Here is a 12,281-nt window from a genome sequence, read left to right on the forward strand (position 1 = left end):
TCATCACATGTAACTGCCGAGAAACTAGGCCTCCTTGCTTGTTTATATAAGATACTACTGTGGTGTTGTCTGACATCAATACCACTGAGTGTCCCTTTACTCTCTCCCTGAATTCTTGTAGAGCCAGGAAAGCTGCTTTCAACTCCAGCACGTTTATATGGAGTTCTCTGTCCTTGCAACTCCATTTTGCTGACACCATCAACTCCTCCATATGGGCTCCCCAGCCTTCTAGTGACGCATCCGAGAACAGCAAGAGGTCCGGGGAGGATTGTTGAAGGGGGACACCCACTGTCAGATTGTCGTCGTCCACCCACCACAGCAAGTCTTTCCTCACTTCTGCCGACAAGGGAATTTGCTCGTACGGGTGATCTACTGTTGGTGACCCAAACTCCTTCATCCTCCATTGTAGGGACCGAAGGTGTAGCCTTCCTTGTGGTACTAGCTTCTCCAGGGAGGTTAGGATTCCCAGCACCACCTGCCACTGTCTTGCTGGCTGTGTCTGCTTTCCCGGAAAGGCATTCACCACTTGTTTGCATTTCTCTACTCTTTGGTCTGTCGGGAATACTTTGGCTTGTGTTGTGTCTATCACCATTCCCAGATATTCCAAACGTTGACTTGGATCCAGCTGCGACTTCTGCTGATTCACCACACTACCTAGGCTGTGACAAAGCTGCAGGAGGGCCGCCCTGTCCTGAGTAATTTCTCCCTGGACTTTGCTATCACCAGCCAATCGTCCAGATATCTTATTAGCCTGATCCCCTGAGCATGCGCCCACGCCGACACGAGGGTGAACACTCTTGTAAAAACTTGGAGACGTTGTCAATCCGAAGCACAGGACCTTGAATTCGAAAGCTTTCCCTGCAAGACTGAAGCGGAGAAATTTCCTTGAAGACTGATGGACTGGTATCTGAAAGTATGCGTCCTTTAGATCGACTGTCAGCATAAAGTCTCCGATTCTGACTGCTTGTAGAACCGTTTTCGGAGTTTCCATCTTGAAACTGGTTTTCCTTATAAACAGATTCAGAGTTGACAGGTCTATTACTGTCCTCCACTCCCCGTTGGCTTTGGGTACCAGGAAAATCCTGCTGTAGAAGCCTTTTGTCGGACTGCATACTTGTTGCACAGCTCCTTTTTCCATCATCTTCTTCACTTCGTCCTGCAGAATAGTGGCCTTCTGAGATTTGTGGGCATAAGTGACGTGGGGTAATGGTTGATCTGTCAGGGGCGGGGTTACCTCGAACGGAATCAAATAGCCGATCCTGAGAACATCCACCACCCACTGCTCTGCCCCTAGTTCCTGCCACACCTTCCAGTGATTTGCCAGGCAACCCCCCCCCCTGGTGTGGCCGAGTGATGGGAGGCGCCCATCCTATCTTCTTGAGCCTCTCCCTCTTCCCCTATTGCCCCTTCCTCTGTTGTTTCTATTGTGAAAGGGCCGATGAGTTATCCTCTTTGGGGAAGAGGGTCTTGTGACTATTAGGGATGCTATGTCTCACTGTCTTCTTTCGAGACATCTGCTGTTGTCTTCCCTCCAAAGGAGTAGTTTGACTGTTAGACGTTTTCCTAACTGCCTGTTGCACCAACCTATCGTTAGTGTCCATCCTTCTTCTATCTATCGCCTCTTCCAGTATGACCTCTGGCAACAGTAGTTGCGATTCCAAGATATCCCCATTCCTCATTGCTAACAGGGAATCCAAATCCACATTGCGGCTTAGTCTAGCCAATGCTGCATCTCTCCTCATTAGCAGGATATTTGCCCAAACATTGGCACTTACGTTTGTCAGGTACGCAATCGCCTTGGACCCTGACTGTAGTAATCTAATGAACAATGGTTCATCCACTACTTTCCTTGTTGCTTCCGAGGATGCAATTTTCGCCACTGCTGTTGACCAAAGGTCTAACCAGGAAGCAGCCTGAAAGACAGAAGAAGCTGTTGCTTCTAACGTAGCAGCCTCTTGGTACGTCATCGAAGGGCACTCCATTTTAACCTGATCCAAGGTTAATCCAGGCCTTAACCTTACAACATTAGGGTTCATTTGTCTAGACAGCAAAGGGACCTTCTTGTCGTATAATATTTCCTTTGCTTTATCATTGGAGGGGGAATGAATTTAAATGATCTATTAGATCTTAAGGAATTATCCCTTCCTGCAATCTTTGCGTTTACGTGTTGCAAGACCGATTCCGCATGACTCGAACAAGGCAATTCATACGACACCTTGGTATCCCTCTTTAGTCCAAACGCCATGTCAATTCCAGGAGAAGCATACTGGCCAGTGTTTCTGTCTTCTCCGAAAGGCTATTGAATTGACGAATCAAATCAATAACCTCTGCATACGAGGCCAGAAACTCTTGGTTTTCTCCTTCCTCCGGCTCTAGTGGTACCACTCTCCGTCACGAGGGATGTTGTCTCGCCTCTATCTTCTGACAGACGGCCCGGAATTCCACGGCCGCCTGCCCCTACCTACGGCCGCGGTCTCTTTGATCTTTGCTGGCCGCTGTTGGCTCGATCCCGGATAGTCAGCAGGGGAACGAGAACGTCTCACTCTTTCTCTGCTCACGGATCTAGAGCGAGAATCTCGTCTAGATCTCCAAGATGAAGGCTCCCTTAAGACAGAGGTAAGTTCTTCTCTATTAGCATTGGCATCGTTTTCGAGCGTCGGCGAGCCCGGCCTCGACCTTCTATCCAGACGGACACTGCCTTCTACGAACGTATCCGCCGAGGTTGCCAACTCTCTATTTTTCGTACTTTTAATAGGAGCCTTATCGTCCTTCGTACGTATTTTGAACGGCCTTACGGGCGAAACTGGGACCTGCCTTCCATCCTCTGCTGCACCTTTCGCCGCCAACGTCGATTTTACCAGAGGTATCGTAGTTTTTGCGATCCGAACTGGCAACTCCGCCTCGGCCGCTAGCTCGCCGGCCGTCACCTGTCTCGCTTGTTCGGACTCTTGCGAACGGCTTCGTCTGCCAACCTTGTGCTTAATAGCCACTGATTTTCCGACCTTCTTGCCGACTTGGAAATGACAGTCTTGGTCCGAAGAAGAGGAAGAATTGATTCTTCTCCTCTTGGCCCGAGGATCCGCCAGGAACTCCCGAATCCTCCTCCAACGCTTGACTGGCGCTCGCCGTGACGTTATCGGACTTAGCGATGACGCCGAACTAGAGGAAGAAGACGAAGAAGGCGAATCACACTTTTTCTTTTTGTCTCTTATTCATTCTCTCCTCTATATCTGTAATTTCTGCATTACAGTTTGCATTGACGGGTCAGAAGGCGTATTAGCGTCTGGGTGCAGCGAAAAGGCCGAGAATCGGTCTGTGACGTCATCACGCCTGCCATCTCAGAGTGTGACGTATGTTGTGACGTCATCCCTCTCGTAGGGAGAGACTGAGAGGTTTCTGCTGGCAACCGCACGTTTGCTGCCAAACTACCTCCCACGTTCTACATTGCTGTAAATACTGAGTGGGATGGTGAAGCCGCGGCATAATTCCCATAAATTGCAAGCCCGGGGGATGAGTAACATTCAGCGCTGCCGGACCGTGCTGGAACCGTGACGTCATATAATGCGCAAGCAGACCATCCAAGGTTGGTACGCCTGGTAGGCCTAGCGCTGACCACGTACCATCTAACCTATGCGCTTGAGTAGCAGGAGCCTGAACAAAGATGGCGGATCTCCCCCTCTACTTGCTGGGAACAAAGGAGAGTGCAAATTATTCATAAAATTACCCAAGGCCCCTCCTGACGTTTCCGATACAGAACCGCTAGGAGAAACCGAAGGGGTATGAGACAATTCAAAAGCAGGTGGAGAAACATATGGAGCAGCCTGGTTTATTACCGATACAAAAGAAGCCGGTAAGGTTTGGTCATCCAAAGATGGCGTCACCCCCTTCCTTTTGTATTGGCTTTTCCCATAGAACTTCTTCCACTGTTCCACCGACCAACCGCGACAAACAGAACACGGATTAGTAACCGTACATACGTTTTCCCTGCACCTACTACACGTTGGATGAGGATCCGTCGACACCGAAGTTAGGAACCTAGAACATGGAAAGCCACTGACTCCTGGGCATTTCCTTTGTCTCCTCTTTGAAGCGGTAGACGATCCCGATGTTGAGGCAAAATTCTCCATCATACCACGTATACACTCTTACCACACACTGATCACACTTGGAGAAAGAAAAGGAATGAAAAATAAAAAATGAAATGGATAAAGAACGGGCAAACTGAAAAACCGGCTTTAAATGAGATAGACAGTAACACGTCTTATCTTAAAGGCGGTAGGAAAATAACTGATGGGTCACAGGTAGCCGTGGGCATTCTGGGTATACATACCCCGTGACCTGGTATAGATGCCATTAGTCCCTGGATCTCACAAGTGTAATTTTAATTCTACCGGTTTCCAGCTTGGCGCTAGTAAATCCTAATGTTAAGACCGAAGGTTTGTTTCGTGTATGAACAAATGAGCCATTGCTCAAATCTGTGCGTAATCCCATTATTTTATAATTTTATTTCAAAGTAGCGCCGAGGTACTTCAATGGAGAGGGCTGTTTCTCCTAGATTCAACCATGTTGCCATCTGGCGGATTATTACCAATGACGTGGTGTCGTGGTCGCCTCAACAGGCACACGTACTGTAGAGTATTCGTCCTCAGTATTGTCCTCGTGTTTTAGGTCAATTGTCATTATGCCAACTTCTATGGCATTTGGTGTGCCAATACTTCTGGCAAGTGTCCAAAAGGCATATCATTCCACAGGATTCCATCAAATATGAGAAATCAAGCCGCTGGCTGATGGCTCTTCGAAGGGAGGATATCAACATCAAATCTTTCAACCTACGACACAAACCATTGTCTGTTTGGACCATTTCTTGCCAACAGATTTAAAATATGACATTAGGAGCAGGGTATTAGGTATGGCTATGAAATTTATTTATATAATGTTTTAGGAACTTAATTTCCCTCTGAACAGACCATGATACCAATGAAGATAGGGTGGCTATCTACTGCTATCTATACTATGGTGCCTCCACTTGTATGCATTTGAACTGAAATTTATTCTTGTCAATTGCCATGTGCGTGGTGTGATGGGGTGAACAGCAGTTTTCTAAACGAACGTGTGTGTGTGTTGATGAGAGCCTTCACTTAGTCCATTTTAACTAGTTTAATTAATGGAGTTTTAGAATTTACAGTTGTATATGCCTAACTAGGCTTGTGAATACTTCTTTATTTACCATTACAATCATACATTTTCAGCCGAGAAATGCAAACCACAAAGGATATCATCTAAAGATGCTGTTCCCTCGGAATAGTTCCGCCTGTCTGAGCCGACCGCTACATGACGTCACGCATAACAGATGAGCCACAGAAAATGGTGCAATAGAAAATTGGTTGTAAAAAATAAGAAAACACCCCTTTCAAAAAACTTTTTTCACCAGGGGTACTTAAATAGAATACAATTACACATGGAATAGCTAAAATGCAACCAGAGGTTCCCCTTTTAAGTTTACCTTTTCCTTTACTGAGCAAATGCATCACCTTTGATTTTTGTACTTTCGAGTAATTTTTCTTTTATCTTTTTATATTAGATATGCAATACTGTACCAATGTCATACAATATTATGTACATATATTCTACTTATCTATCTTTTTAAATTTTTATGGGTTAAACATTCCTAACCTACACAAGTCACCTAATGGTCTGTGAAAAAGGAAATACTATGTGGCTCTGCAAACAAGGGTCAAATGACATGGCCTTCTTGTAAAATAAAATGCAAGTCTTTAAAACTCATTCTCGCAGCCATTTATAAAAATTCAAATAACTGTGCAATATGTGGTTATCTTATTTTTACCTTATACGAGGGAAGTGGGAAGTGGAATTCTCTATCAAATCGTCCTGGCCTTCTCAAGGCAGGATCAATAGCATCAATTCTGTTTGTTGCCCCAATTACTATTACTTCACCACGGGAGTCCAACCCATCCATAAGGGCGAGAAGCGTTGACACTATACTAGAGTGAATCTGATCCTGCCTTGAAGATCGAACTGGTGCCAGCCCATCTATTTCATCGAAAAATATAATAGATGGGCGCATCTGGTAAGCCTGCAATAATCATAATTTAAAATTAAAGAATAACTGAACATGGTTTCGTACAAAGAAAATCAAGGAATACTGAGAATTTAACATGATATGGTACACATCAAAGAAATACTCAACTTTAGTAACTTCATATTTAACAGAAACTCTTACAGGCAAGGCAAAATAATGTCTCAATTTCTATAAAATGCTTACCTGATCAAACAAAAGTCTTAGTTGTCTTTCAGATTCACCAACCCATTTGCTAAGACAGTCAGCACCTTTGCGCATGAAAAATGCAACTTTCTTGCTACCAACACCACACTCATTAGCCAAAGCCCTGGCAACAAGTGTTTTTCCCGTACCTGAAATGAGATGTATCTACATGAGACAAGCTCAAAACATAAAGAGCTGTTTAAATCTAAAAGCACTTATTTTCACCAAACTGAAGCAACCTGTATTCTTCTAAAAAATATTCCAAGCTGTGAAACTTAAGTCTATTATTAAATTGTTAATAAAATTCAATCCAATTAGCATCAAATTGCATTGCAGTACCACATTTTAATTCAATCATATTACTATTTCTTTACACAGAGTACTCAGAATGTTAGACTTGAAAATCATACATTCTTGACTATAAAAATGTATACATTTGAGAAAATATATCTTTATTAATCTTCTATTTTATGAAAACAACTTCGAGTTCTAAAATAAAAAAAATCCAATGAAATTCAACTAACCCGGAGGTCCATGAAAAAGAACTCCTCTGGGAGGCGTAATTTGGAATCGTTCAAAGACTTCAGGATACATGAGGGGAAAAACAATCATTTCCTTCAAGGATTTAACATGGTACGACAGGCCTCCAATAGAATCAAAGCTAACATCACGGTCCAGCATCATTGGGTCGATGTCTGCTAAACTAGTTCCAATTTTAGCTCTGTCCCTATAAAAGATTAAATTATTCAAAATGATGACAAAATATACATGAACTGTTAAAAATGACATTTTCTAGTTAAAAATGAAAAATTTTCCAAGACAATTTGTATTTTTCATAGCTACAAACCTTCGGTCTTAACAATATGATAATTTTCTAGCATCTAGCTGGATCCAGTTAATCAATCGGAGATTAAAAAGCAAGGAATCTATCAGATCTGGCAACACGTGTGTATATCGGGTGCGCGACGCGGTTGCTTACTCTGTCCAAACCGGTTGTTTTGCCCATTTTCACTCTTTTGCTTGTCTGTGTTTGTGTTCTTAAGGCTTCCTCCATGTCTTCTCGGCCTCGCCAATGTATGTGCCCGAGGACTCAAGCTTTCCCGTGTTCACTTTTCCTGGCTTCTTCGGCTACAGACCCCATTCCACATGCAGTAGGTGTCATGCTAATTTCTGTACCATAAATCCCTGCCCAGAATGTCATGCGTGGCCTAAATCGCAGTGGAAGTTATTTTATAGTAAGAGGCAGCATCATAGAGTTTCGACTTCGTGGGAAGGGTATTCATCGACTCGCCCAAATGCTTCGTGTTCTCCCTCAGTCACACCCCATGATGCTAAAGTTTGTGTACCGGTGACTCCTTCCTTTCTTGCATCGATTCGTCGTAGGAAGTATCTGGAGGCCCTCAGGCTGATTTAATGTGTAATGTCTCTCAGGGGTTAATTTGCTTCCCGGGAGGGAGGAGGCTATTTCATCAGTTTCTAACCTGTTCATATAGAGACTGTCATTGAATCTAGGACCTTGGTGACATGCCAATCAGGCAGCTTTAAAACTGGGTGAGCAACTTTTTTCAAAATGTTTCACCATATATGTTAATTCCCATGACGTTGACAAGTCTACAAGCCTTACTTTAAACACTTAAGAGTGAGCTGTCCAGTAACCTTAAGTGCTGACACAGTGAGGTTCTTTTTTTGCCACAGAAAAAGGAAGAAATCCACTACCATCTTCACAGCTGTTTTGAGGGGATGTACATTCCTCTCACTGCACCAACCCAGGAAGACCTTCCACTTTCCTTGATACAGGTTGAGAGAGAACTGTGTAACAGAACTGGCAATGACTGCTGCAACTTTCCTTAAAAAGCCTTCCTTTCTAAGCAGATGCTGGATAGACTCCAACCCTGTAGTTGGCAAGCAGCTACTTATTGATGTACTCTGTTGCTGTGCTCATCTAAACAGATTTGGTGTATTTATTACTACTATTAAATTCAGTGGAGCCAGTTGTCTTGGAATGTCTACTAGCAAGTGAAGATGATCTGCGTACCACTCTGCTTGTGGCCACTTTGGAGCTACCAGTCTGCTAACAGATCTTCCAACAGATCTATACAATATGACACATTTTTAACCAATTTGTATTTTTCATAACTAACAAACCTGAGGTCTTAACACTAGGACAAATACTTAGCGCCAGCTGGAAACCTGTAAAGTTTAAAGTAATTGTGTACGCAAGGGACTATTGGCATCTGTGCTTGGTCACGAGACATGTGGAGCCACCCACATACCCCTCTAACTCGTGACCCCGTCAGTTATTTTCTTACTGCCTTTAAGAGAGGACGTGCTTTGCTTCCGTCCTTTTAAAGCTGGTTTAGTTTGCCCCCCGTTGTTTTGAATCTGTTGTTTGGAATTCCCGGGCACTACTGTGAACATGAAGCCTTCTCATGCTTCGAGACTTCCTGGATGTCACAAGAGGCAGATAAACGCCTGGATATTTTCTTCTATGCTTTTGACATAGGGGTACTCATCGCGTAGTAAGTCATGGGTGCAGAAACTCTTCAGGTACAGTTAATTCGTTGCCTGTACTTTGGATTTTCACATATATGGCTTGCCTGTGAATCCAAAGCCATTTTCTTGGCCAGCGCCCCCCGACAGTCTAATCTAAAAGAACTGAGGACTTTGAAAGTCCTGAAGATATTTATCACGAAGTTATCTATTTCCGTAACTGAAAAAAATTTTAGCTGAGGAAAAGGCAAAGGCAGTGTCTTGAAGAGTCAATTGAACAAAAAGTCCCCCTGAGAAGAGGCAGCTACTCTCAGGGAAGGAGCTTCTCCAGTAACAAGAATTGTATATCATGCTAACCAAATGAGGGGGAGGATGGCAAAAGGCCACCTTATCTTGCTCTCTCTTGTCTGAGAGCCACACGTCCAATTCCTGTTAAGGCTTTTCTAGAGGAGGACAACACCATTTCGGGAGGCTTGGAAGATACCATCTGATGGTTCCACATATAAAAAGCAGAAGCAGGAGAACCAAGGGTTGCCACAGTGAAAAAGGATGGGAACACTACACAGAAACATCATGGCAAAAGGTGTAGCAGGCAGTTGTTCCAAGATATTTGTCCTAGAACATCGCTGAATGGGACCTGAGGAGGAGCCGTGAAGCAGAGTGGACGATGTAGGTAAATGAGAAAACAATTCGGGTGCTCGGTGCCTGGCGTTGCACGTTCACACTGGCACCAGGTGAGTAGGGACCAGCAGTGGGCACTTAGAGACAGGCTCCGGGGGGGCTTAAGAGTGGGGCACCAGGTGCTCTACAGATGCTACAAACAGTGGAGACAGTGGGTACTCAAGAGCCCAATGAGCACTTAGAAGCCAAATGACAGCACCTCTTGGCAGTACAGGGACGTCAGGGGTCAGCAACTCACCTATTTTAAGGGGCGTGAACCCTAATAACAGCGCCTATGGCACCTACTGTTGACTTACAAACTCAAACTTCCAGAGGGAAGGTCATGCACTAGTTTCTGGGCAGTTTTCCAATAGCTGTCTGCTGAACCCTGGTCCATAATGACTTTAACTGAGGCACTTAAATACTCCATTGTACATACTATGAGCCCGAACTTCTAATATCTATATGGGATTCGAGGCTAGCAATGGCATTAGGTTTGGAAACAAGGGGGTCTGGCAAGGGAAAGTTGGAATACTAGTCAAGAGGACTGGTTAGGGAGAAAAGATACGTAGATGACAGAACAAGTGCAGCGGCTAAGTCCGACTTAGGAGAACTTTGCAAAAGTAGCTACATTCCTAGCTTCAGCTCTTAACAGGTGTCCCGTTCTAACTTGGCAATTGTGCCTTAAGGGTCTTCCATTTCTCCTGATCCGAGTCCTTGCATTCTTGAAATGTCAAATTAATTGAACAGGTCTGTCCCCTACAATTGGTGGAAACTGTAAGTCATAAGACACTACAGTCATTCTAGTTTTGCAGCCTTTGCTGAGAAACCAAATATACGCATTAGTACTACTAGTCTCCTACATACGTAATTCACAGTCAAAATCATGATGTCACAATCAAGTCTAAGCTATTTAAAAGAGCAAGACAGCTACCAAAAGAAAATACCAACTACATCACCAAACGAAGACACCAAGGAACCATGCAGTGAACAATTCCAAAAGAAAGCTGCTTAGGACGTGTGAATGTTCAGTCATCGACCAGCACAAACAAATTAAGCTATTCAGCTGTGATGTACCCATCCTTCCCCAAAAGTGGGTGGGCATTGTCTCCTACACACAAAACAAAAGAAGTGCTACCGCGAATTAAAATTTTTAACTGCTGCAAAAGTTAGAAACTTAGCTATGTAATTACTTGGTAAGTTTCTTAGATAAAATATGATTTCACAAGTAAGGGAACAACTAGCCACTTAAAAACTATACAGTTACTGAGAGACTATTGAGACGCAGAAGTGTCTATGTACACCTTATCATGTACTCAACTGGAAAGCAATTGACCTCGTATAATAGAATCAGACCACGGCAAACAAGAAGCTAGTGGATTTCAGTAGAACAAGTCTACATTCAGCCAAGGTACTCAAAAGTGCAATGTGAATCTCCTACAATCAATATGTAGGGAGTATTTGTATTGGAACAAAGAAAGACTTCTGGACAAACACTTAACAAAAGTATCCCTTTAGGAAAGTTAGCAAAACTTATCATGCATATGTAAGGAAGGCCTGTATTCCAAAGTAAGGTGGGACGATCATACTATAAAAATGAGGAAGTTTTAGAGAGATGTGCTGTCCAAGAGCTGGAACTAATATACTGAGATGATTCAGACACAAATGATAAGGAATAAGGAGCAATTAGTGAGCAATATAGTAAAGCAGATATCTAAGTAGTATGACAAAGTCCAGTAATCAAAGAAATCAGAGAAAATAAGAGAACAAAGGGAGGTTTTGATCATATAATAATTCAGGAAACAAAAGAAAGGAGTAGAAAGAAATTCCACATCCACAGATCTACATGGAAAATCTTTGGTAAAATATTAATGACAATAATGATTTGCAGTATAATAATTTGATGATGGTAAAAGTTGAATTTCCACCAGGTAGAAAGACTGACGGGATAAGTACAGAGAGAAGCAAAAGTACTTGCATATGGGCTTTATAGACCTTGAGAAGGCATATGACAGAGTACCATGTCAGGAAATATGGAGATGTCTCAGGGAGAGAGGAGTGATGGAGTAGTATGTCAGAATGATCAGGGAGATGTATAGAAATGTAAGTCTGACCTACAGTTGGAAGAACAGAAAATTTCCAAGTTGGAGTCGGGCTACACCAGGGATCTGCTCTAAGCCCACTTCTGTTTAACATAGTCTTGGATGTGTTAACAAGACGGTGTCAGGGAGGAGCCACCATATGCAGATGACATAGTCTTGGTAGCCAACAACAGGGAAGAACTGGAGGGGAAGCTTGAAAGATGGAGATATGCCTTGGAGAGTAGAGGTTTAAGAATAAGCAGGAAAAAGACAGAATATGTGACAACCGAATTAGATGGCGACCAGCAAACAACAATCAAATTAGGCTGAGGAAACATCAAAAGGGTCCATAAATTTAAGTACCTTGGCTCAGTGATTGACAATGAGGGGAACATGGAAGAGGAAATTAACAACCGGATTCAGTGTGGTTGGAACAACTGGAGGAAGGTGTCTGGTGTCATATGTGATAGGAAAGTCCCTATAAGATTAAAGGGCAGAGTGCACAAGGCAGTGGTCAGACCTGCAATGACATAGGGGGTTGGAGGAGCAGCACCTCTAAAGAAAAACAAAGAGGTCGAAGATGAGGATGCTTAGGTTAATGAGTGGCAGTAACCAAAAGGACATTGTTAGAAATGAACATATTAAAGGGTACAGTAAAGGTCACTGAAGCATCAAGAAAGTGCAAGAGGCAAGGTTAAGATGGTATTGCCACCTGATGAGAAGAGAAGAGCAACACATGGCAAGAGAAGTGATGGACGTGGAGGTGG

General features: G+C 43.5%; 1 protein-coding gene across 1 annotated transcript in view; it reads right to left on the minus strand.

The window, feature by feature from the left end:
• The window catches only part of LOC135224912 (ATPase family AAA domain-containing protein 2-like), a 262,177-nt gene that overhangs the window by 76,974 nt on the left and 172,922 nt on the right, over positions 1 to 12,281 (minus strand). The window contains exons 10-12 of the mRNA XM_064264237.1: positions 6,808 to 7,010; positions 6,284 to 6,432; positions 5,846 to 6,094 (exon numbers count right to left, since the gene is read on the minus strand). Coding sequence (XP_064120307.1) covers positions 5,846 to 6,094; positions 6,284 to 6,432; positions 6,808 to 7,010 — 601 coding nt within the window. The remainder of the gene's footprint in view (positions 1 to 5,845; positions 6,095 to 6,283; positions 6,433 to 6,807; positions 7,011 to 12,281) is intronic.

This window comes from Macrobrachium nipponense, chromosome 12, assembly GCF_015104395.2.
Source record: "Macrobrachium nipponense isolate FS-2020 chromosome 12, ASM1510439v2, whole genome shotgun sequence".
Taxonomy (NCBI): Eukaryota; Metazoa; Arthropoda; class Malacostraca; order Decapoda; family Palaemonidae; genus Macrobrachium; species Macrobrachium nipponense.